This window comes from Haemaphysalis longicornis, unplaced genomic scaffold (assembly GCF_048455015.1).
Source record: "Haemaphysalis longicornis isolate Haplotype H1 unplaced genomic scaffold, Haemaphysalis longicornis Haplotype H1 scaffold_2, whole genome shotgun sequence".
NCBI lineage: Eukaryota > Metazoa > Arthropoda > Arachnida > Ixodida > Ixodidae > Haemaphysalis > Haemaphysalis longicornis.
In genome coordinates, this window is record NW_027526295.1 from 115,780,804 (window position 1) to 115,804,513 (window position 23,710).

Consider the following 23,710-nt stretch of genomic DNA (forward strand, 5'->3'; position numbering starts at 1 on the left):
ACTTTCTCCTGACTCTGGGTGACGATACGCCCTGGTACTTGACGGCGTATCGCTGCCGCCGGACGAATAGCGGCCGCAACCACCCCCGTACACTCTTCTTTCCGCGTGGTACTGCACATGCCCAGGCGTCGCCTAGCAGCGCAGTCCTTTTTTTTTTCTTTGTCCTTTATTAAGGCGTCGCAGCCATTGAAATCTAGGAGCTATATCACGGCTACAGACGCCCCGACGCCGGCTTTTTTCACTCAATGGGCCATTTAATGCTTCGTCATTAAAATTTGTCCGTCCGTATTCACGCACGCAATTATGCCAAGACGTCCACATCATAATAACCACAACCGGGCTCTCACTAAAGTGAGGACGACAATAACGAACGGTATCCCGGGTACATTCGCAATTAGAAATAGTGGTTTGTGAGTAAGCAGCATGCAGAGCTATAGCATGCGTGATACACCGCTGTTCCTCGGTACCATAGAACACTTCTGCTCCAAAGGTCGGGCAGCGGTGTGCCATCCAGAGGAGAGTAGAGCGGTTCCTTCCACGATTACTCTCCTTGACAGGGACGATGTGTCATGCCCTCGTCACGTTAGGAGCAGATTTAGGGCGAGTATGTGCGTACGCGTGCGTGCGTGCGTGCGTGCGTGCGTGTGTGTGTGCGCGCGCACGTACTTACATGTGCATGAATGCACCCATAATCTGTGTTCCTAGCAGTTCCTCCGTAGCAGGAATTAACAATATCGGGCTTGCATCGGTGCAAGTTGGTGCTTCGCGAGATATTTATACCAGCTTGGAGGAATCGGAGCAGCAGGCGGCAGATAGATGGGTAACGAAACACAAACCACAGAGCAGCAGCGCTGTACTGCAGATCCTTTGTTATAGATTTTGCGAACTGTCAAGAAACTATTCGACTGTGACAATAATCCTAAACTCTCTTCTTTGTCCCTTTGTTTTTCAGAACCGGTATAGGGACACGCTATACAACGGTGAGTATTGTCCTTTTTTACAGCGAGAGCTGTGAGCAGTTACTGGCGGGCGGTACTTTTTTTGTCGGCGCGGTGCGGGCAGGGCGTGAGCGCTTCCGGGTGTCTATCACCGGCAGCCTGCCGTGTGTTTGTAGTCACGGCCTATGCTCCGCCAAGCGCAGCTCTAAAAACTAAATTGCTTTCGCCAGTGCGGAAGTTTGCAAATTCAAACCACGCCCCTCCTGTTGCGCAGCCATTGTGACAACGACGGGACAACCACGCTCTTCCTGTTGATAACGCGAAAGCATGAGTTATCTCTCTAGATCAAATATTTGGCACCGTGAACAGGAGATGACGCAAAAAATTACCGACGGTGCATAAAATAATAAACGGTGAAGGAATGACTGCCCACGAAGTATATACGTCTGGACACGGTTTGTGGGCCCTGAGAACGGTTAGCGTCATCGGACCGTTTGACCGGCATGTTTCGGCTCTCCGGGCTGTTCACAAATGTGGGGGCTTGTGTGGACGCTTTGCCTGAATTACCTGCTTTCGACGCCATGACCCATGCCTCAGGTGCACTCGCGTCGAGAGGTTGGAGATAATCCTGGCGGGATTTAGTGGTGGTGCATCGCACAGTGGAACTGAATTGACAGTTCGGGGACAACGGGAAATACGTCATGCGGGTGCTTCGCGGACTGTGTTGGACAGCCACAGCAGCTTCAATAATCAAGTGCGACCACTAACCATGCAAACGGCCGTATGCATCTGTTCTTTTTTTTTCCTTCTGTGGTCGCGCGGAGGAATGTTCGAGATTATTCTGATGAACAAAGTTCGTTTTGCATGCGTCGGTTTTTCGTGCGCAAATGTGTTCGTATTTCATTTTAACACGAAAGTGTTTTATGCCCGGCTACACAAAGATTTTGGTGACGTGATATCCGTCACGGAAGTGACGTCGCCAGAAAAAGTGCCATTGACGCGGAGGCGCGCGGTTTCGATCACACGACTCTCTGGCCGCAACGGGAGGTACGTGGCGCTCTTCCCACTGCGCTACGAACCGAGACGTGAGCATATGCTACGAACGCGCCTTATGTCCTTCCCTATGACTCATTCAGATGGTTCGCGCCGTCTAGAAGAGGCGAAGCGAAGTAGCGCATCATGACACTAATAAGCGCCGACAGTTGGCGCCTCGATGCCGGCGCCTTCGTGTACGGGGGACGCGCGTGAGGCACCCTCCCCTGTTTTTTTTTATTTCTTGCGTGTCGGTGTCACTTCGTCTGGCGGGGTCAGGCTCGCGAACCCTTCGGACAAGGAAATTCCTTTAACATTCAACTGCTCATGTGAATGTCCCTTTCACTTTCGTGTTTTGCAGATTCCTATGAAAGAGGGAGCAACCACTTTGTTTTTAACTTTATCTCTTTTGATGATTTGTTTGTTGCTGTACTTCCACAAATTTCTTGGCGTCGGGGCCCCTGTTCATTTTCAGTTAGAATGCCCACGATGCTGGTGCGCGCTTTTCCCCAACTTTTGTTTAGGTCTCTTTTAATGCATTCAGGGGCCATAACAAAATATGTAAGCAGGAAAGGCCGTTCAAAACAGCGAAAACGGTTTCCATGCCTCGTACATAGGAAAGGAAACCTGAAGCATATTTGACGCAAAATAGAAGTACATAACCACGAGCAGTCGCGCTCTTTTAGTTAAGAATATACATTGGATTAGCTTTTGTGATAGCGAATGAAAGATTAGTTGGTCAAAAGCAGCGTTGAAGAGAGGCGTGATGAAAGCGAACAGAAAAACAAAAGATGCCGACTTCAGCTGCTCCACGCGAAACAAAGAAAAAAGGTAAAAACGTGCGCTGTCCGAAGAGATGGAACGCGAGCAGTTCCAACTTGGCAGAAGAGGATGGAATTGATAAAAGTTGTATGTAAAAATGATGGCCTTTGGCTGAAGTGGGGAAAGGGGACACTGGAATGAGAAGGTGTCTTTACGTAGGAATAAAACGACGCAGAGATATGATGATGATGCTGCTGCTGATGATGATGATGATGATGATGATAGTGGTGGTGTTGGTGTTGGTGGTAGTTATGGTGGTGGTGGTGGTTATGGTGGTGGTGGTGGGGCGACATGTCCGGCAATCGAACGTTTTCGCGGTCACTGCTTTATGAGGAGTTCTACGGTGAACATGAACTTTATTAATGTTGTCATTACTATTACTATTACTGTTATTCTTCTTAACACGTATGGAGCTTAGACGTAGTTAGAAGCAGCAAAAACAGTTATCGTGCGCTGCGCTCCTACCTGCACCTCCACCAAAATTCCTGCTAGGATTTTAATATGCCGAGCTTTACTGAGCGTTCCATTTTGTAGGAGACATTGCCTCAACGTCAGAGCGCCAAACAGTAGGGTTAGTCTAGCAGCTAGATCATCACGCAGTGTCCTCGGCGTCTGAATGGAAACACCACGAGGGTAGGGTAGCTGCTATGCGTTGCATTCCGTGCGTATTGAAAATGAGCCGCCTGCAGATCCTGCTGCTGCTTTCTTGGACTCTGTGGGGCCCCCGCAATTCTTGCCGATGCTTTGCTGCAGTGTGCTTGTGCTTGCTATACTGCCGCCTTCACGACTGGACAGGCTTCTTTGGATTTGATGTTTATATCTGCATAGCAAACATACATACATGATCAATGCAAGTTTTGGTGTATTCAAGCGGCAGCGAAGTTAAGACATAGAAGTTAAAACATAGAATAGAAACATAGAATCGCCTGCATCACAAGCTTAGAGTGATCATCCGTTCGTTTTCTTTTTCTCAGTATTACACACTCAGTGGACACTTAATGCTTTACCAATATGTGTGGGCTAAAGATGCAGCTGAATTAACCTGCGGCTAGAACATTCAACAAGCAATGGAGTGATCACAAGAAAAACATACATGCTAGGCGTAATGAATCGCCCCCATAATGTACACACGATAAGCGCCAGTGGCTTATCAACAGCGTAGCTGTTTAACCCGGCCGTAAGTTGTCCAGCGCGAACAGAAACTTCCAATTGGAAAGCAAAAAATGCTTGTCGTGGTCGGAATCGAACCTGGGTTTCTCGCGTTATGAAACCGGCGTCCATCCGATTGAGCTATATCATCGCACTTTAAAAAAAAAGAGCTATCATCGCACTCCTGGCGCACAGCGTTATTTCCTTTGGATTTTTCGTAGCGTTGGCTTTGTACAGCCGGGTCACCGACGAAAGGAGAGGGGCCGCCAGCTGTGCTGTTTCTCCAGCCTTGCACCGCTAATGCAAGCTGCGCCATTTTTTGTTTTTCGATCAAGTGGGCAGCGACAGCCGTTTTTTTTTTCTTTTATAGAGGCGAAATACTAAATGGAGGCCCAAAATTACCCGAAGGCACCCTCTACAAGGCTATACTCGCAGCTTAAAGGGGGGAGAATACGTTGTTTCAGCGAAGGTATGCTTAACAAATAATTGCCGCTGCCGACGCTTCGCAATGCAAGATTTTTCTGCCGGACAAATGCACCTCTTCGCTGTAAGAACCAACGCGACAAATTCGTCATTGGCTTAATATATTCAGCGAGAATGGCCTGAGCGAGTCAATCCTGGTGGGTAGTATCGCCGCAAGCAACAACAGGCTGGACATATTCACACGCCAATGCCCCGTCCCCGATTCTTCGCAGAGACGGGCATGGGCGTGAACTACGCGTACAAGAAGAAGACGCAGCAGAGCTCGACGTACGAGCTGTACGGCATCCAGTACACGTCGGACAAGGCGGTGGACGGCTCGCACAACACGGACGGCCTGAAGCCGCCCTACTTCGCGCACACCATGGACTCGTACTGGAACGAGCTCTTCCCCTGGTGGATGGTCGACCTGGCGCAGGACATCACCGTCACCGGAATACGCATACGCAACCGAAAGGAGTGGGGTGAGGAACGGGGCTTTTTTTCTAAACACTATAGTCTTTCTTGGGCTAGTCGAACGTGAAAATTTCGGTCTTTCTGTCCGTCTGTCTATAACTCCATTCAGCCACCCGGCCAAAGTGAACAGAAGCTGCACAATTGGTTTCGGAAGCAATATTAATACTTGTCAACATCGTTGAACAAGAACAAAACATTACGAAAATATAAGACAAAAAATTGCGCCCACCTCCCCGCGAGGGGAACCCTGTGTAGATGCGACGCATCGTGGGGTTCACTTGGTGTTGCCGTTGGATTGATTCTGAAATCGCGTGAAACGTGTCGGGAACGCGTATGATTATGATGTTTTATGATTATTATGTTTTATTGGCCAATCTTGGTCAATCTCTCTAAGTGGTATGCTTGGGGCTTCGCTGTCGCAACGACCTTTACTCCATCATTGTTGCTGTAAGTGGGAGCTTCTTTTCTTTTATTGCAAGTGTTAATCATTGCCCCATGATGCGTTGTATCAGTAGCTTCTTGACGTAGTTTGAATGAGTCAAGTATATAAGGCGCGTTCGTAGCATTTGATTCTGTCTCGGTTTTGTGGCGCAGTGGGAAGAGCACCATGTACCTCGCGTTCCGCCCACAGGGTGTCATCGGATCGAAACCGGGCGCCGCTAACTATTATTTTTTTATAGTGTAGGGGGAGGGGTGTGGACGGACAACGCCGTATGGAGGTACAAGGCGAGTGAATGAGATGCAGTCGCATCTGAAATCAATACATAAGTGATATTTGCAGTGTTCCTTTATAACAAATTCATCGATGCTGATTTCTGCGATACAAATGAAATACTGCGTCCACTGCATAAAGAATTCACTCCGTCGCCTGCTGTCGCCCGCGCCACTATGGCTTCTGGCGGCATTTTAAGAAATCAAACGGAAACAGGTATACCAAAGGTTCAACTAGATAGCTTCCACCTTCCGCTTGGAACGCACGTGGAGTAGGGCAACGTAGTTCTAAGTTGAAGTAGGGTGCCTTGATTCACAAGAGTCTCACCCGTACGGCAGCGCTAGCATCGAGCACCCGGCCTGCAGCAGTGGAACGCGGCAAGTTTAAATTGACTTGAGCAAACCTTTAGCGTATGTACCTTGGGAGGAGCGTGGCGGGAGAGGAACAGCATGATAGGTGAGCGGGAAACTGAAGGAAGGCATTTACGTGCCAAATGTGGGCGATAGACTATCGTCTTTCGTAAACATTTGCAACGAAAGGAGCTGAGACGCAGCCAATTTCTTTATTACTGGGACAATGCAGTGGCCGTGATAATTCTGTCTATTGCGCGCGAGTCTAATGGCTCACCCTCTGAGACAAATAATCCCCCAAACGGGTTTACATCAGCTCTTCTTCCCTTCTAGTCGTGCAACACAAACTCAGCCGTAACGACGCCTCGTGCATGATACCAACCAAATGCAGCCATACGGCTACACAGGAAAGCTATACAGCTTTCTCAGAAACTTCGCAGTTGAAGAAAAATTCGTCCTGGTCCAGGATTCGAACCCTGGACCACTGCTTAACCGGAGCAGTCGCTCTACCAACTGAGCTAACCAGGAGGCTAGTCGTTAGTAGCGCGAAAGCGAATTGATCAACAACTCGAAGTGAAGGGCAGGTGTTAATCGACTTTCCTTTACAGAAACTTACTCCACCTTGGGGATTTCCCCTAAATCTGGTCGATGATACCAACCAGCGAAGATTCTAAAAATTATATTCTGTCGTGGGCTACCTAACGCAGAAATTGGTCTGTCTGTCTGTCTTACTGCCACTCGATCCAACTGTATGGCCAGAAAACCGGGAAAGAATGTTTCAGCGCGAAATAATAAATAGGCAAGACCACTCCAAACTGCTGAACATTTGCTGCATGGCCCATAGAGGTCGGCGTTATTCAGCGCAAAAAAGAAAAACACGGGCACATTTCAGGCAGAACACACAACTGGCAGTACAGGTATTCTTTTAATTCAAAATGCGCATTAGTATATTTTTACGGTAGCAAATAAAAAAGAAACATGCTAGAAACTGTGTCAGAAAAAGACGAGATAAGAGCAAACACGAACAGAAAAGATGTCCGCTCAGGCTGTTCCAAGCACAAAGAGACAAAAGATTCCGACAGATGGCGAGCGAGCAATACGAACGCGGGAAAATCGAATTGTGCAAACCTACATTACATTCGTCACGACTGTAGCTGGAGGAGGGAGGATGAGCGTGAGGGGTTAAAGGGGGAGAGAGAGATTGTTACCTTGTGGGGTGGCATAGGACTATCGACTTTCGACGACATTTCTTGCGAAGTCAGCAGAGTCGCCGCCATTTTTATTTCTTCTCTTTTAAAGGGGCCATGCAGAAAAAACGTAAGCGTGGTTCATTCGGAAGAGTGCCTCGTTGGAATCCTAATGACACCACTTTTAACGCTAACTTGGCCCAAATAAGCTATATAATTAGAAAAAAAAAATGGAATGGCCACGTGACCCACTTGCTCATTTCCCGCAACAGAACCTATGACGTCATATGTAATAGCTCTGCGGTTGGCTGAGGCCGGCAAAAGCAAACGCAAATTAGGCAGGGCGTATAAGTTTGTCGAACGAGCTATTTGCGCTTAAATTTAGAGCACATTATTTTTATAGTAGCAAGAATGGTGAGATAAACCGTGGAAGTAACGAAAGTGCACGTAAACATAGAAGTACGGAAGCGTACTGCTGTTGGTGCTGCGCGCACTATGTTTGTTTTAGTTTCACAGCACTGCGGCAAGCTTTGGGGTTGTCTCAGACGACTCTGGCCAATTCGCGTTAGCGACGGTGCCTTACTTGCCCATATTTGTCGAGCGAACACCATGTTTCACGAAACGATTACTTGCGTAGCATTCTTTCCCGAGTACCCCCACAGCCAAGACCGTGTAACGTCCTGCATTTCCACAAAAATGAATATATCGCGGGAGTTTCTCCTCTAGCCGCTGGGATGGTGTAAATGGAAATAACTGGTCACACGAAAGTTTTCAAAACAAAAAATAAGAAACGTATAAAAAATTAAAGAAAATGGCGGAACATGCAACGCCGCCCTGCATTTGCACAATAAGTCAGATTTCGCAAAGGTTCCACCCACAATCGTTATAATAGCGTAAATGGAGATAATTGTTGGAACAAATTTTTCAAAAACTAAAAAAAATAAGACATCTGTAAAATAATTACGGGGAACGACGAACCGTGTAACGCCCTGCGTTTCCCCAATAATGCAGATTTCGCGAAAGTTACAAATGTGATCCTTATAGTAACGTAAATGGAGATAATTGGTCGAACGAAATTTCGAAAAAAAATAAAAATAACAAATATATTACAAAAATACGGAAAACCTCAAAACTTATACCGCACGGCATTTCCACAATAACGCAGATTTCGCGAACGTTCCACCTGTAATCGTTATAATGGCGTAAACGGAGATAATTGGTCGGGCAGGATTTAGAAAAAAAAACAAAAAAAATGGCAGGAAAAAACTCACACTCAAGAGATGCGGCATCAGAATTCTACGGACTAGTAGATAATTCTGTGAATTTCTTCAGATTTTTTTTTTACCTGAACAAGAACTAGGTAGGTAGAAATACGGTCAAAAACAAAGCAATGACAGAGAGTTGCCCGCCGCAGAATGGTGGCGCCATCTAGGTTGACTAACGGTAAACCAGGCTCCGCAGCACACCAAGTTTAGCTTGAAGACCTGTCCTTGTGATGTCATTGCAGACGTCGTGAAAACACACGATTTGGTGGGAGAATCAAAATTTCAACTTAAATTGATTAATTTCTCAGTGAATAAAGCACCGTAAGCTTCCGGACAAGCGCTGGAGATACTATAAAACACGAAACCGTTTGAATAAAACCAACCCGTATTTTGTCTGCATGGACTCTTTAAGGCACAAGAAAGCTTATTCAGTGTTGCCATATTGGGAATAGCATCGGCACCATTCCCCGGTCAAAATTTCACCATATTTCCCCAGCACTAAAATACGGCCGATAATACGTAGTTTAGGCTCGTGCACTACTTCTGTGCATGTAACTCTCGAAAACATCGCCTTTAGGATGGCGGTTTTGGTTTCTTGTAGAAATCTATCTATCCCACCGAGGGGCGACTTGATCACCTTTATAATTAAACGACGAAGAGCGTTACTTGACTACCTCTATAATTATATTAGCAAAATAGGTTTGAAAGAAGTGACATATTACTTCTTATTCACATCCGTCGCACTGCCTGTTTAAAGAAACTTGTTACATTTCCAACGGGCACGCTTGCAGAGCAAGTTACACGCATTAAACGAAGCGGTCGCTGTGTTTTTTCACCTATATTTAAACACAACGTATATTTTTCTTGAGTTAATATGTGAGGATTTCACATTTCACTGATTATTGTACAATCATCATACAAAGCTTATGCAGCAGTCACAATTTAGAAAGGGAACTTCAGGCCGCTAGTGGGTACACGTCCGGCAGGTCAGATCAGATTAAACTTTATTGTTGCCATGGGTGGGACCGTTTTCAGGTCGACTTCAGTGTCCTTCCGGCGACGGCAGAAGTCATGTAGATCTCTGCGGCGTCTTCGGCCACCTGGGCTAGTGAGACCTGGGTCATAGGGTCTGTGCTGAGCAGCGCGGCCTCTCACTGCTCCGCGTTCGTAATCTGTAATAAAATTGGGTGCTTTTTAATATTTTGAAGGGGTTTTTCTTCACAGGACCAAATCACATGTGGTAGGTCTGCGTATTTATGACAAAGAGGGCATCGATTAGAATGCTACTCGGGGTAGTAGAGTGACAGGAGGGCAGGGGCGGGAAATGTGGATGTTTGAAGTTGGCGCCATACAACAGCGTGGCGGCGGGATAGGGAGGGTTCGGGTGGTGGGAAACGAGCTCTGGGCAGTATGTAGTGATTGAGTACCGATCGGTAGGTCAAGCGGTGGTCCCTATGGGAGAACGGTTGAGGAGATTCTGCAGCCTCATTGGGATCTCGGATTACCAGTTCTCGAGCAACCTCGTATGCCAATTCATTCCCTGGGAGTTCGGAGTGACCCGGTGTCCAAACGATATATATTTTTCGTTTCGGGAATTTGCGTGCCTGCAGGAGAAGGCGTAAAGTTCGGGGATCAACTCGCCCGTTGGAGTAATTGGTAATGACCGATTTGGAGTCGCTTATTATAGTAGTAATCTTAGGGCTGGAAATAATGGCAAGAGCGATAGCCATTTCTTCGCCTACGGTTGGAAACTGAGTAGGGAAGGAGAGGGCAGCTAGTGTTCGGTGAGATGAATCAACTACGACCACTGCCATGGCTTCGCGTCCTGGGTATTCTGCAGCGTCCACGTAGGCTAACTGTGGGTTAGAGGAGTGTTGCTTGTGTAAAGCCAGTGCTATCGCTCGGTGCCTTTCCTCGTTATGAACCGGGTGCATGTGTTTAGGGAGGGAGTGGATTACCAGTTGGTCTCGAATGACGGGGGGAATGGCGACGTAAGCGTCATAAATAGTGGGGTGACTGAGGCCAGGACTCTGAAGATTGTGGCGTCTAGTGTCACTTATCGTGAGTCGTTCAAGTAGCGAGACCCGTTGGGCTTCGATAATTTCTTCTATATAGTGTATCATTAAGACCGAGCGAGAGTAATTTGTTGAGAGTGTAACGGGGAGACCTAGGGCCTGTTTGTAGGATTTACGTATCATAGCTTCAATTTCGTGTGTTTCGCTGACTTTGAGGTTTAGGAAGGGGGTGACGTATGCTATGCGACTAATGACGAAGGCTTGTAGGAGACGTATTAGATTGTTTTCTTTCACTCCTCGATGTTTGGTAGCTATCCGAGAGATGAGTCGTGTAGTCTGGTACACCCCTTTTTCTAGGGCACGGAGAGTATCTACATTATGTCCGTTTGCCTGTTTACGGAGACCTAGAATCTTGATTCAGTCAACTAGTGGGATGGGTTGGCCGTTAGAAGTAGTGATTTGGATAAGGGGGAGTGGGGAAGGTGGTTGTTTTCCTGGTCTTCTAGGTCTGTATAGAAGAAGCTCTGACTTTGTTGGGGAGCAGGAAAGACCACGAGAGGCAGCATACACTTCGACGACATCAGTTGCCGTTTGGAGGGTTTCTTGGGTGCGATCATCAGATCCTCTAGTAACCCACAACGTGATGGCGTCGGCGTATATGCTGTAGTGTAGGTCGGGGATGGCGTCGAGGAGAGGGGTAGACCTCGTATGGCCATATTAAAAAGAAAGGGGCAAAGAACCGATCTTTGGGGTACCTTTACTACCGAGTAGGATGGAGGGTGCAGTCAATTGTCCAATGGTGAGTGTGGCTGTTCGACCCGTGAGGAAATTACAAATGTAATTGTATGCTCGCGCACCGACTCCAGCAGCTGCTACTCCTTCCTGGATTGCCGAGTGGGTAACGGCGTCGAACACTCGCGTTAAATCGAGGCCCAAGATCGTCTTGGTGTTATGTGTGGAACTGAATCGAGCATCTACTATGTGGTGTTTTAGTTGTAGCATGACGTCCTGAGTAGAGAGCTGGGGTCGGAACCACAGCATGGAGTGAGGGAGCAGGTGGTGCTTTTCGATGACTGTTGAGCCGGGTGAGAACGACGTGCGAGCTTGCCTAAGCACGATGTTAATGATATAGGTCGGAGGTGATCGACGTGTGGCTGCTTCCCCGGTTTGGGAATAAGAACGGTTTTGGCTGTCTTCCCCTGAGGTGGGAGTTCCCCCTTCACCCAACACTCATTGAAAAGTGTAGTCAGGTCGGCGATGGTAGGGTCGTCGAGGTTTCGAAGTAGCTTGTTAGTTATTTTGTCGGGGCCCGGAGACGATTTGGTTTTAAGGTGTTGGATGGCGGCGCGAACCTCCGCCTTCGTTATAGGTGGGTGCGTCCAGCTCTAGGTTGGGATCCCCACACTAACTTGAATGAGTTAGGGTGGGGCATGCAGGAACGTATTTATTCTGAATATAATCGAGGAGTTGGGTGTCAGTACCAGTGAATTGGTGTATGATGTGGGATACGATCGTTGGCACTGTGTGGTGCGTATGGAAGAGGGGTCAATTAGGTGTTTGAGAATGTTCCACGTCTGCGAAAGATGGAAGTGCGAGTTGAAAGCCTCGCATGCGGAATGCCAGTTATGAGTGAGGAGCTTGAGGGTGTATTTTTCAATGTCGCGGTCGAGAGCAGCTATTTTTCTTCGAAGGGTTCGACTGTGCCGCTGTTTAGAGAAGCGTTTCTGGAGAATAGCCTTTGCTTGCCACATATGGGCGAGTTTGGAGTCAGGTTCTGGGGAATCTGCTGGGATGTCTACTGTTTGTGTAGAGTTGCGTAGGCGTTCGTGCAGAGCTTCTTCCCACCTTGCGAGATTGGCGGTGGTAACGGGTGCAGGGGGGGTTTGATGTCCGGTTTTATGCGCCCTGAATGTGTCCCACTTTATTATTCGGGCCTGTTTATTTTGATCGGGTCGTATTGATGGTAGATCCATTTCAATTTTAATAATGTTATGGTCGCGTAAAAAGTTTGGAAGGATGTTGTTCATTGTGGTTTATTTGAAATGCAAAATGTAACATTTGAGCTTCCGTTACTCTCAAGCAGTAGTGAAAACCCAAAGTACGTATCAAGCACGTTTGAACACGCATGCCGTCCAGCAGCTCTTGGTGTTTAGAAGCTGGAAAATCTTCCATTCTGGAAAGGAAACCGTGTTAAAAGCAGTAGCACACTTTTTTTACCAGTTTTCACCTGATAGCGTCTTCTGTAGCCGTACCGGTACGTCAACACCAGTTGCCCCCCAATTTCCCTATATTTTTACAATCTGGTGCCTCAACTCACCATCTGGCAACGAAGGTGATGTGGAACGAGCCCGACGTCGACACGAATGGTACAAAGACCCGAGTAAACCATGGAAAGACAGAAGCGCACAAAACCACTCCATCCGTGTATAAGGGGCTAGTAATGATTATCAAAGGTAAGGTAATGACTGATCGTAATGACTAGTAAGGTAGGATTTTTTGAATTAAGCTGCATTAAGCTGGGTTTGGGGGGTACTAAGGTGCTTTATTGAAGCTGGATTGAGGACGGTAACATAGCATAACTGCTATCTCGACGAGTGAACGTTCATATAAATACCTGTCACAACTTTGCGCCAGGCTTTAAGGAGGCTAAAGTGCCCCCGGAAAATTCTACCATATTGCCCAACTCGTAAACGCAGGGGACCGGCTGCACGACTTCGACGTGCGCGTCGGTCCGCTGCCCATCACCGCCGAGAACAACGACGTGCCGTTCAAAGGCAACACGCGGTGCCACTACCACGAGAAGGGCGGCGTCGAGGACGAGGCGCTGCTGTTCGTCGAGTGCAAGCCGTGCCCCGTGCGCGGCCGCTACGTCTCCATCCAGATCACGCAGAACTGCACCGACTGCCAGGAGCCGCTCAAGAACGTGCTCCAGCTCGCCGAGGTCGAAGTGTTCGGACTGCCCTAGATATCTTCCCTGCGGGGCTTCTTCACCGTGTTGTTTTGTGGCAACCGCGAGATGTCGCGGCTTGTCCAAAGCTGTATAGATGACTTGAGTTATATAGTTTGGACACCGGCCTGACCATGGCTCTTACTTCGACGTTTTCCTGTTTTGTCTTTGTTTTGTTTTGGATGCGACCCGGCACATTTGAATCACCACGAATCAAAATTGGCCCAAGTTGTTGAGTTGTACCATGAAATGTAATGAATCAAAAATTCGGACGTCGAAATTTTTTTCCGGTTCATCACCGGCGTTAAGTTAGTCACCGGAATTTATTCTGTTACGAGTTCTTAAAAAAGCATAGTTAGTCACTGGAATTTATTCTGTTACGAGTTCTTCATAAAGCATAAAGAAAAAACACTCGCAGTGGAATAAAAGTTACTGTGCACCTTTTCACTGGCAATCATCCGAGCTGCAAAAAAGATCGGAATCATGTATATACGCGAGGCAGGGTGTTAATAGTTAGCTGTGAGGAGACTAGAGAAAACTTAGTCATTCAAAGCTAGTCATTGTGTGAAAAAGATCGAGTTTTACACGTTCGGCAGTGCTGATTCGCGAAGACATCAATGGCGTACGTACTATGTATGATGCAGTCGATGACCGACTTTTCTGACCTCAAAAGAGCGGTAAAAAATGCTCGAGTCATTGAGACGTCCGAAATATCACGCTTGAAAAATGGCTGTTATGCTATAAGACTGTTCCACATAATCGCCATGCAGAGTCAAGCAGTCCTAGAGATATCGGTTGGTGACTGTATAGTGTAAATGGGAAAGACTAAATAATTCTTTAAAAATTGCGAGAGCCCATGCTTGAAAGCCGGTCGCAGTGGCGTTGAATCGACAAACATTTGCAGGTTGTTCTTGAGTGCATGAACGCTGTTCGGACGTGGCAAATGATTAAAGTCCTATTTGAACAAGACGGTGTTGGTTTCCTTTATTAACTTAATAAAATTTGTTTATTCTGTGTGAAGTCGGCCCAAGGCCCAATATGGGTAGGGAGAAAATGGAAAGGCAGGAGCGTCTCAAGGTGTTTTTCTTTTTGTCTGAATTTTTGACGTGGCTGGTTGACTGCCCACTGACTTCCATTCAAACTCAGATATCTAAGTTCAACACGTTTGACAAAATGATACCCCTGTCACACGCGCCAACCTAATGTCTTGTTTTCTGCATAGGTGCTACACGAACAAACCAAATGTCATTCACGTGTGATCAGTGTGATGTCAATGGCAATCGGTACTTGGCGCACTCGAAATTGCATAGAATGATGATGTAATCCAGATAAGCGTTTATACTTTGAGAAAAAGTATCTAAAATGCTTTAGCATGCGTTATGCGCACTTTTTTTAGGCCGTAATTTGTTGCAATAAGTCTTACGAAGCCAAGACAAATAACAAGGAGATCCGCCATGATCCATACCGCAATTTGTCCACCAACATGGCGGCGCGCGGGGACGACGCCGCGATGAGCGACGTGAAAAAGGCTGTCGCCGAGCGAACGTCTCGCTCTCGGACCATTGCGTGCGTTCGTTTGGGTTTCCCGCGGCATTGCGGGCGCGCGCATTTTCCGTCCCCATGCCGACGGCAGCCATGTTGAAATGGTTGAAAGTTGGAAAAGCCGGGAACCCATGCGGTCACACTGAAAGCGGACGTACTTCATTCAAAGTGCTCAATAAAGCAAGCGAAAGCTTTTAAAACAGGCAAGATCAAATAAAACGTGGCAAACAATAAGTTTCTTATTTCTTTAAAGATATTTTTTTCTGGTCTTCTGCTGTTGAGAGTACGCAGTTGGTCCGAATTCACAGTCGAATGAGTTCTCTGGACTCATTTAGTACCTAATGTCATTCGCAGCGAATGTCATTAGACTGAGCCCGTGTGACAGCAGACGAATGTCATTTGAAACGAATCTCATTCGTCTAAAATGACATTAGGTTGGCGCGTGTTGTGTTTATGCCCACAATCAGCGGTATATTGTTCTGGTCAATTGCTGGCGATGGACTTCTTTTACTTGGAGGTAGTTCAGTAACACAGTTCCCGAGGGTTTGCATGTCTGTCGTGTGCCGGAAGACCATTTCCATAAGCAAACCATGTAACAGTGTGAACACACAGCATGCACGCACGTAGATGTAGCTCATCATTTCTGGGAAATACAGGACCAATAATGATGATGATGAATGGTTAAATTAAAAGCAAAGCTACGGTCGATCTACCCGTGACCAAGGATAATGCACACGTGCATCGAACAGTTGTTCATCAGCATCATCATCAACAACATCAACCTATCTGCGCCCACTGTAGGGCAAAGACCTCTCCCATAGTTCTCCAATTATCCCGGTTCTGTCCTAACTGCGACCTATTTATTCCAGCAAACTTCTTGATCTAATCTGCCCATCTAACTTTCTGCCGCCCCCTGCTACGTTTGACTTCTCTAAGAATCCACTCTGTTACCCTTAATGACCAACGAGAGAGAGAGAGAAAGCTCTTTATTAGAGGAAAGCAGAGAGGTCTGCCGGCATGTTGACGCCGACATGCTACTCTGCGGGGTACGGGAGGAGGAAAAAAAAGTGGCTATAGGAAGAAAGGTGGAAGAGAGAGAAGATAGGATAAAATAAAAGAAGTGAAAAAAAAGGAGGAAGCGTGTGCGTTGGGGTCCGTCAGTGCGACACGTGAAAAGTCTATGGGCGGTTGTACAGTGCAAGAATGGTCTGGTCCTATATCAGCTCAGCGACCCCGATGTCATTGAGATATTCAAATAATGCGGTTAGCACTTTACGCTGAGAGGAGGGAGATGGCCATGGTCCCAGAAGTGCTTTTAAAGTCAAGGAACTGTGGTTGAGGCACTCGATCTTCTGTGCGAGGTTGTTTCTTGCTTGATAGTATGTAGGACACTCCAGTAAAATGTGCTCGACGGTTTCTGGTGAACCGCAGTTGTCACAACAGGGGTTCGAGGTTAGGCCAAGGCGATAGCGGTAGGTATGTGTTAGCGCCACGTTGAGACGTAAGCGATGGAGCAAAGTCTCTAGCCGACGTGGAAGTCGCTCCGGTAACCTCAGTGCCAAAGTTGGGTCGACATGATGCAGGAATGGGTGCTGGTTTTCCGGGAGAGACCAGAAGGTGCTTCTTTCCCTGAAAACAAGCTCCTTTGCTAGCCTAGAGGCATCGTGCTTCGTGAAGAAAATGTTCCTCACGTTCCGCAGTTGCAATCCTCTCTTGGCAGCCTCATCTGCTTTTTCATTGCCTATGATGCCGCAGTGGGCAGGGATCCACTGCAGTATCACGCGGTGTCCGGCGACACAAACTAGATGATTTAGGTAAGAGACATCGCGGGATATATGTTCATGAATGCTGAAGCAGCTGGCACGTCGAAGAGTTTGCAGTGCTGCCTTCGAATCCGTAAAGATTACCCACTGTGCTGGCTGCTGGCGGAGAATGTAGCGAAGTGCTTGTTTGATGGCATGAAGCTCAGCAGATGTAGATGATGTTGGGCGCTCAAGACGGTATGAGAGCGCTTGGCCGGTGGATGTAATGAAGAGCCCACAAGAACTGCAGTCAGGCGTAGATGATCCATCAGTAAAAATGTGGGTCATACGAGAGTATTGGTCACTTGTATGGGCAAGTGTTAGTTGAAGGAGGCATATCTGAGGCATAACTTTTTTTGATGTGAGTCCAGGTATGTTTAATTTTATCCATAGGGGTGATAGAGTCCAAGGCAGGAAATCAGATGGCATGAGTTGTCGTCGTTGGGTAGGTACAGAGATGTTTATAGTATTTAGAGTTTCTGCGAAGCTCGAAATTTTGTTGCATCGTACAATACCTGCCAAGAATTTGGATTTTGCGTGCAGCCTATGCCTCAAGTATATTCGAAATGTTTCCTGCATTCTAATAATATCTAAAGGCAAGCAACCAGCCTCTGCGACAGTGCCAACACACGATGAGCCCTTAGGAAGGCCGAGGCAGGTACGCAGGCAGTTATTTCTAGCCGCATTGAGTTGCTTTTTGCATGTGGGTGACAGCCGTTGCAGAACAGGCAGGCTGTAGCGCAGCAAGCCGTCTACATATGCTTTGCAGAGAAGCACCATGGATCTGCAGTCGCTGCCCCATCGACATCCAGCAAGGTATCCAATAACTTGTGCCACCGCAGAGAGACGAGTACGTAACCGCTTCACTTCCGGCGCCCATGATAGATTTCTATCTACGATGATCCCAAGGTATTTTTGGGTTCGTGCGTATTGCAGACAACGACCGCCAAGGATTAGAGGGTATTGTCTCATCCGCTTGCGGGTGAACGCCATGGCAACGCTTTTTTCGGAAGAAAGGCGAAGACCCTTGGACGCAAGGTACGAAGACACATTGCTCAAAGCTTTCTGCAGCCGCTGTTGCGTTGTACGACGTGACTTTGCCGCACACCAAATGCAGATGTCATCCGCATAAAGTGTGACCTTGACGCCGGGAGGGAGCGCACGCTTTAGGTGGATAAGCGTAAGGTTGAATAATAGAGGACTTAAAACGGCTCCTTGAGGCACTCCTTTCTGTATACTGTGATGGGAAGTAGGGCCTTCTGGCGTGCACATGAAAATTTCACGTCCTTTGAGGTAGCTCGCAATCCAGGCGTACAGTCTTCCACCAAGACCAAGGACAGCTAAGGACTCTAGAATTGCAGTGTGCAAGACTGAATCAAATGCTGACTTTATGTCAAGAAATACTACTGTCGGTATGTGTCCGCTTTGTAGTTCTTCTTCCAGTGAAGCGACGAGAGCGATTATGTTATCAATAGCGGATCTGTTTTCCCGGAAGCCATTCATTTCAGGTGGGTAAAGGTTTCTGCTTTCCAAGTACCACGTAATTCTCTTAAATATCATTTTTTCCATGATTTTGCCAATGCAGCTTAGTAAGGCGATAGGCCGGAATGAGTCGAATCTTGTCGGTTGCTTCCCAGGTTTTAGGATTGCAGTAATTTTAGCGATTTTCCATTCTGTAGGAACACTACCACAGAGCCAGGTTGAGTTGTAGTATTCCAGAAGGCGTAGGTGGGAATGGTGAGACAGATGGGAAATCGCTTCGTAAGGTATGTCATCATGACCTGGAGAAGAACGTTTCTTGACATTCGAGATGGCCGTGTCGAGCTCTCGAATAGAAAACGGAAGGTTCATTGCGGCTACAGCGTTTGGTGGCGTTACGTCGGGGACACGTTGAAGGAATAGCGGAGGCATGGATACTGTAGATATGAGCCGACAATACTCCTCAGCGGCTTCTTTTTGTGATATGCCTTCGTGTAACGACAGCGCTTTGAAAGGATACAGTTGCTGGTTATCTGTGCGCATACCTTTTATAATGCGCCATATCCTCGATAATGGTTTGTGGACATCTAAGTTTGTGCAAAAATCACGCCACCGTTGCCGATTTAACTTTTCTAAATAACGCCTCACGTGTCTTTGCGCTTTGCGAGCCTGCCTCAAGTCCTCTAAGTTTTTGGTGCGTCGCGCCTTACGCTCAGCACGTCTGCGGATGGCACGAAGCCTTTCATATTCTGGATCGGTCTTAATATCTAGGCGCTTCCTCACTACGATCGATGACTCTGTCAGACAATTAACTATAGTTCGTATTATGTCATTGTCGTTAGTGGCTGCGGTTATTCCCACGTCAGTGCGGTTTTTGAAGGCTTCCCAATCTGTGCGCTTGACATAGCTTTGACGTCGACCCACAGCTGCATCTTGATAAGATATTAAAATCGGTAAGTGATCACTGCCTCTCGTTTCCAAATGACCAACGGTTATCTTGCCTTCGCATTACATGCCCTGCCCACACCCATTTCTCCTTCCTAATTTCTAGTACTGTGTCCTTGACACGCGTTTGTTCCCTGACCCACTCCACTCTCTTCTTGTCCCTTAATGTTACACCTAACCTCTTCCATTCCATTGCATGGAACAGTTGTTACCTGGACTTCTATTATAGCTCCGTTTCGCAGGCTTGGGCGGCGGCACTCCACCGGGGCCTTGTGCCGTGTGCTACAGTTCCCGACGGGGTTCAGCAGGAGCGGGACACTTGGTCCAGGGCTCCAACGGCCTCTGCTGAGCTTCGTTCCCGCTTAACCAGACCGATTCGGTCTTTGCAGCGGTCCCTGGCCAGCAGTGCCTCCCAAGCACTTCTCATCGGGGCTTTTTAACTTGGGGACAGCCATTGGGTTTTGGCCACGCGTCTGCCCTCGCGTCTGCCCTCACAAGCGCACTCACATTACCGCCGACAAACTCGCTTGTGTTTCCTGCAAGGCACAGGACTTCTGAAAATACAGATGAGCGTAGGTGTGTGTCGTGAGTCTTCAGCCGCTTGAAAACACCAAAACAGCCTTATTTGCAAGCAAAAATGCGCAGATTTATTGCAGGAGAGCGTTTCCCGACTTCCCGACAGCACTTCCCGACCTTTGGTTCCCAGACAGTTTATCGAACGAATCAACCTGTGGTATGGTGACTATTTTCGTAACATTTTCTCGTCACGGCCAGGCTAGAGCGGTGGCATGCGCGCTCTAGCCCGGCCGTGTTCTCGTTAGTTATAAGCAAGGCATCGAGAACGGTAGAACAAGGCTCGGTAACCTTTTAGCAATTAAACTCAGTGCCCATCAAGAATTAGGAATGCAGAAATCGGGAGACTTTTGCTAGCGTTCCAGTTAGTTTCTCACATTGGACACAATTACGCACCAAGACATGCGTTATACTTTTCTAGAACATATGTGGCGAAATAATTAGATTGTGTGTCGACATAAAAGCGGTGTATAAAGAAAAGTGCGTATCGAGGCCTTCTTGTCTACACGCCACAAAGGCGTGCTTCGGATCAGAGGGTGGAGAGACACAAGGACATTCATTATGGCAGTACCACCTGCGCAATGAACAGAACAAAAAATGCGGAGACAAATTTCGGGCACCACAAAAACAAAAAGTACACAGGAAATAAAAGACAAGTAGTACAATTACGACTACAAATTATGTTAAATAGGCTCGCTGTGGAGACAAGATTTGCAAATTACATAGCGAGGAGGAAACTAAAAACATACAGCAAATTTTGCTACACAGAAAGCCCGGGAAAATCACTTTGGATAAAACGGCTTCGATAAAACGGCGTTCGATAAACTGTCCGGACCCCTTCCCGACCATCAAGCAGCTCGTTCGCGTAAGGATGGAAACGCCCGTCTCCAACTTCTTGCTCATCACGAGCTTTCCGAGCGCAGTTGGAGAGCAAAGGCGTGCGGCGAGTTTACTCCCGCGCGCTGCAACCAGGCGGGCTATGATGGCAGCGACTGCAAGACACCCTGGTGTGGTCGTTGCTCAACATTAGATACAGACGCTTCAGATTGCACTACTGCCCAGTCCCGCCATTGCAGAAGCGGCCATGCAACCACCGTGTTCCTGTGGCCGAGGCCCTACGCTACGGAAGCAGCCAGCGATTCCCCGCACATCACCCGATACAAAAGCCACCAGCAGCGAGTCGGTGTATGAACTGCCTATCACTTCAAAAGCAGTCTGTCTCTATGGCGGACTGCTGGGCGGACAAATGGAGTTCATCTACAAGCTACTTGCAGCACTGTGGAGGCTACATTGTTATCAATAGTGCGCCCGCTGAGGGCGCCTAATCTGCCGTGAAGGGGGTCCTGAAAGGACACTCCCTTCTCCCCTCTCGGCAAGTGGCACCGCACGGCCCCAGCGCCTTTTGTCGCTTCCTTCGCGGTGAGTTAGGCGCCCTGAGGGGGACAACAATGTAGCCTCCACAGTGCTGCAGGTAGCTTGTGAGATGAACTATACGTCCGGGGACGGCTAGGACACCGTCATCGAAGACACGTGCACGATCCCCACTGACACTGCCGCTGTGGCTGCGAAACCATCGTCCATCGACGCTACCCCTTCAAGCTCTGACCGCTGAAGCGCATGGGATGAGCGACATCTCTACCGGTGACGTGCAGGTCACCCTCAAGGATGGGCTTGTTATCCGAGATAGCGCCATCTCTCCGACAGCCCAGCCGCGTGGCCGCACATTCCAAGGTGTATGGCCGGGTGACGTATTTCCAAACGCTTCGCTGCACAGAGCACCCACGTGACATGTATGTTCGCGCGATGGAGAACGGTAAATTAACGGGGTCATTGGCTGCGCCCCAAACCTATAGCGACATAAAACATACCAAACAAAAACAAGGCGTATATTTGAGTTTAGAGAAAAAATAAAAAATTAGAAAAAAAATTTAGCAACGACAAAAATTAGAAATAGACCCGCTGGGGCTTGAAACCGAGGCGTCAGCGCCAGTGCTCAGTATTCTGCATCAAAGCCACAGAACCCGAACAGTGGGCCCGTTTTAGCAGGTGCTCAAAAGAATAGCGCGCGCAGTGACATCACGCATGTCACGTGGGTGCACGTTCTGTGCAGCCAAGCGTTTGGAAACACTCGGCCGGCGTGTGTGCGAGTAGTGAATTCTGGTTCGAGTGAATACGAAGTGAACAATGATTTTGTTCGAATAGTTATGAATCGAAATGAACGAAATCCTCCGCGAACGGAGGATTTCCTCCACGGAGCACATGGCGCGGCAAATTTACCCAGCGTTCCCCGCGCGTAGGTGCCTCTCGCCGGCGGGCGCGTCGGCGGTTTTGTCGTCTGCTTAGCGGCGGTTGTTTCGGCCTTGTTTTCGCGCAGCTTCTCGTCCATGGCACGCTTCCTTCGCACGGCTTGATTAACTTCTTCGACAGCACCTCCAGGGTAACCCGGATCCGACGAAATTTTAAGTGGTCTTACGGCAAAGATACGTTAAGGATTGGTTTGCAGGGAGGAAAAACAAAATGTAGAGACCACACACAGATATCTGGCCGCCAGAGAAACGCTACCTTTTGCGCACTGCTTGCCACGAATGGGACTCCGTTTTCTAAATTGATGAATACCAATTCGGTTGTGTTTTAGGAGGTACTACAAAAGGCGGAAGGGGCAACTGGTCCTGATAAATAACGATTATAAAAGTTCCCTCAGCTTTCTCGCAATTCTCAAACTTACCCAGTTTCAATCGGTATAAATGAAAATCACTAAGCTCACATGCCGAATTGTTTCCGTGCTGATTGATTGGTTGTATGGTTTAACGCGCCGACGCAACGCAGGCGATGAGGCGCGCCGTAGTGCAGGGCTCCGGATTAATTTTGACCACCTGGGGATCCTTACCGAATCTCGTACACACGGACATTTTCGCTTTTGGCCTCCATCATAAGCGGCCGCCGAGGCCGGGAATCGAACCCGCGCCCTCGTGCTCAGCAGGAATCGTTTCGGTGTCTGCGGTTGGGTCGCGCGGTGGTGTAGCCCGAGCTAGCACGTCAGGATGGCTAGGTTCCGCTGTCTCACCCTTCGAAAGACGCTCCTCTCCCTTTTCTTTCTGCCAACGCACGGCCGGGCTACGGCGGCGGCGCCCACCGCTCAAGCCTGGCCGTGGCCGACGCTGCTGCGTTCTGGACACCGCCCGCGCGAATTACATGTAACGGCTGGCAGAATCTCTCGTTTCACTCTTGGTAGAGCCACGCGTGTGAATTAAAGTGACGTCGCATGGGCAGTTGTCGAGGGTGTCGTTTAAAGCTTTGCTTTCCAACCACTTTCACAGCGTGGATTGGAGCTCATATTTTCCCTTTGTGCTTCTCTTTTGGCGTTTTTATAACGTGGTGGCGTTCAGGCTTCCCTAGTCAGCACCCTCTTGATAAAAAGGCTTCCCTAGTCAACACCCTCTTGATAAAAAGGCCCTTGGTACCCACTTAATGACATAGTCCCCCGTTGTCCTACGTGGTAGAGCAGTTTGGGTTGGTGCGTTACACTGACAGTAGATGCCTACGACACAAGAGAAAAACGGAGAGCCCCATGTAAGTCCCGTATTTATCAAGAATTTTTTGTTCTCTAAGAGAAGCACGAGGTCGGATTTGGCCCGTTGCCAAGGAGATAAGAGGGGCACGTTTCTAGAAGTCCTTCGCGCTGTAGCTATTTTTTTAAAATCAACTACCAACTCGCCCAACAGTACACTTCGTTAACCCTAGAAGCACATTCCTCCTGTCACTTCGCCGCACGTCACTGGAGCAGTGCGGGAAAGCCCGTCGCGAGCAGTGGACAACACCAGTGCATGCTTTCGAACTTCGAAATACTTCGAAAATTTATTTGAAATTTTGGAACCGCTATTCCTTTCCAAGCCGAATCGAATTTTGTGTTATTCGCTTTATTATTCGAAAGTTGCAAATATTCGCGCGCCCCCAATGTGCACGCATCTACTTACCGTTTGTTGGTTCTGGCAGATGGGGATCATTGAACATGAAGT

General features: G+C 48.0%; 1 protein-coding gene across 1 annotated transcript in view; it reads left to right on the forward strand.

The window, feature by feature from the left end:
• Positions 1–14,300, forward strand: part of LOC144167313 (uncharacterized) — a 39,391-nt gene extending 25,091 nt beyond the window's left edge. The window contains exons 5-7 of the mRNA XM_077696612.1: positions 953–980; positions 4,637–4,885; positions 13,103–14,300. Of these exons, the coding sequence (XP_077552738.1) occupies positions 953–980; positions 4,637–4,885; positions 13,103–13,371 (546 nt within the window). The 3' untranslated portion in view covers positions 13,372–14,300. The remainder of the gene's footprint in view (positions 1–952; positions 981–4,636; positions 4,886–13,102) is intronic.
• Positions 14,301–23,710: the final 9,410 nt, after the last annotated feature.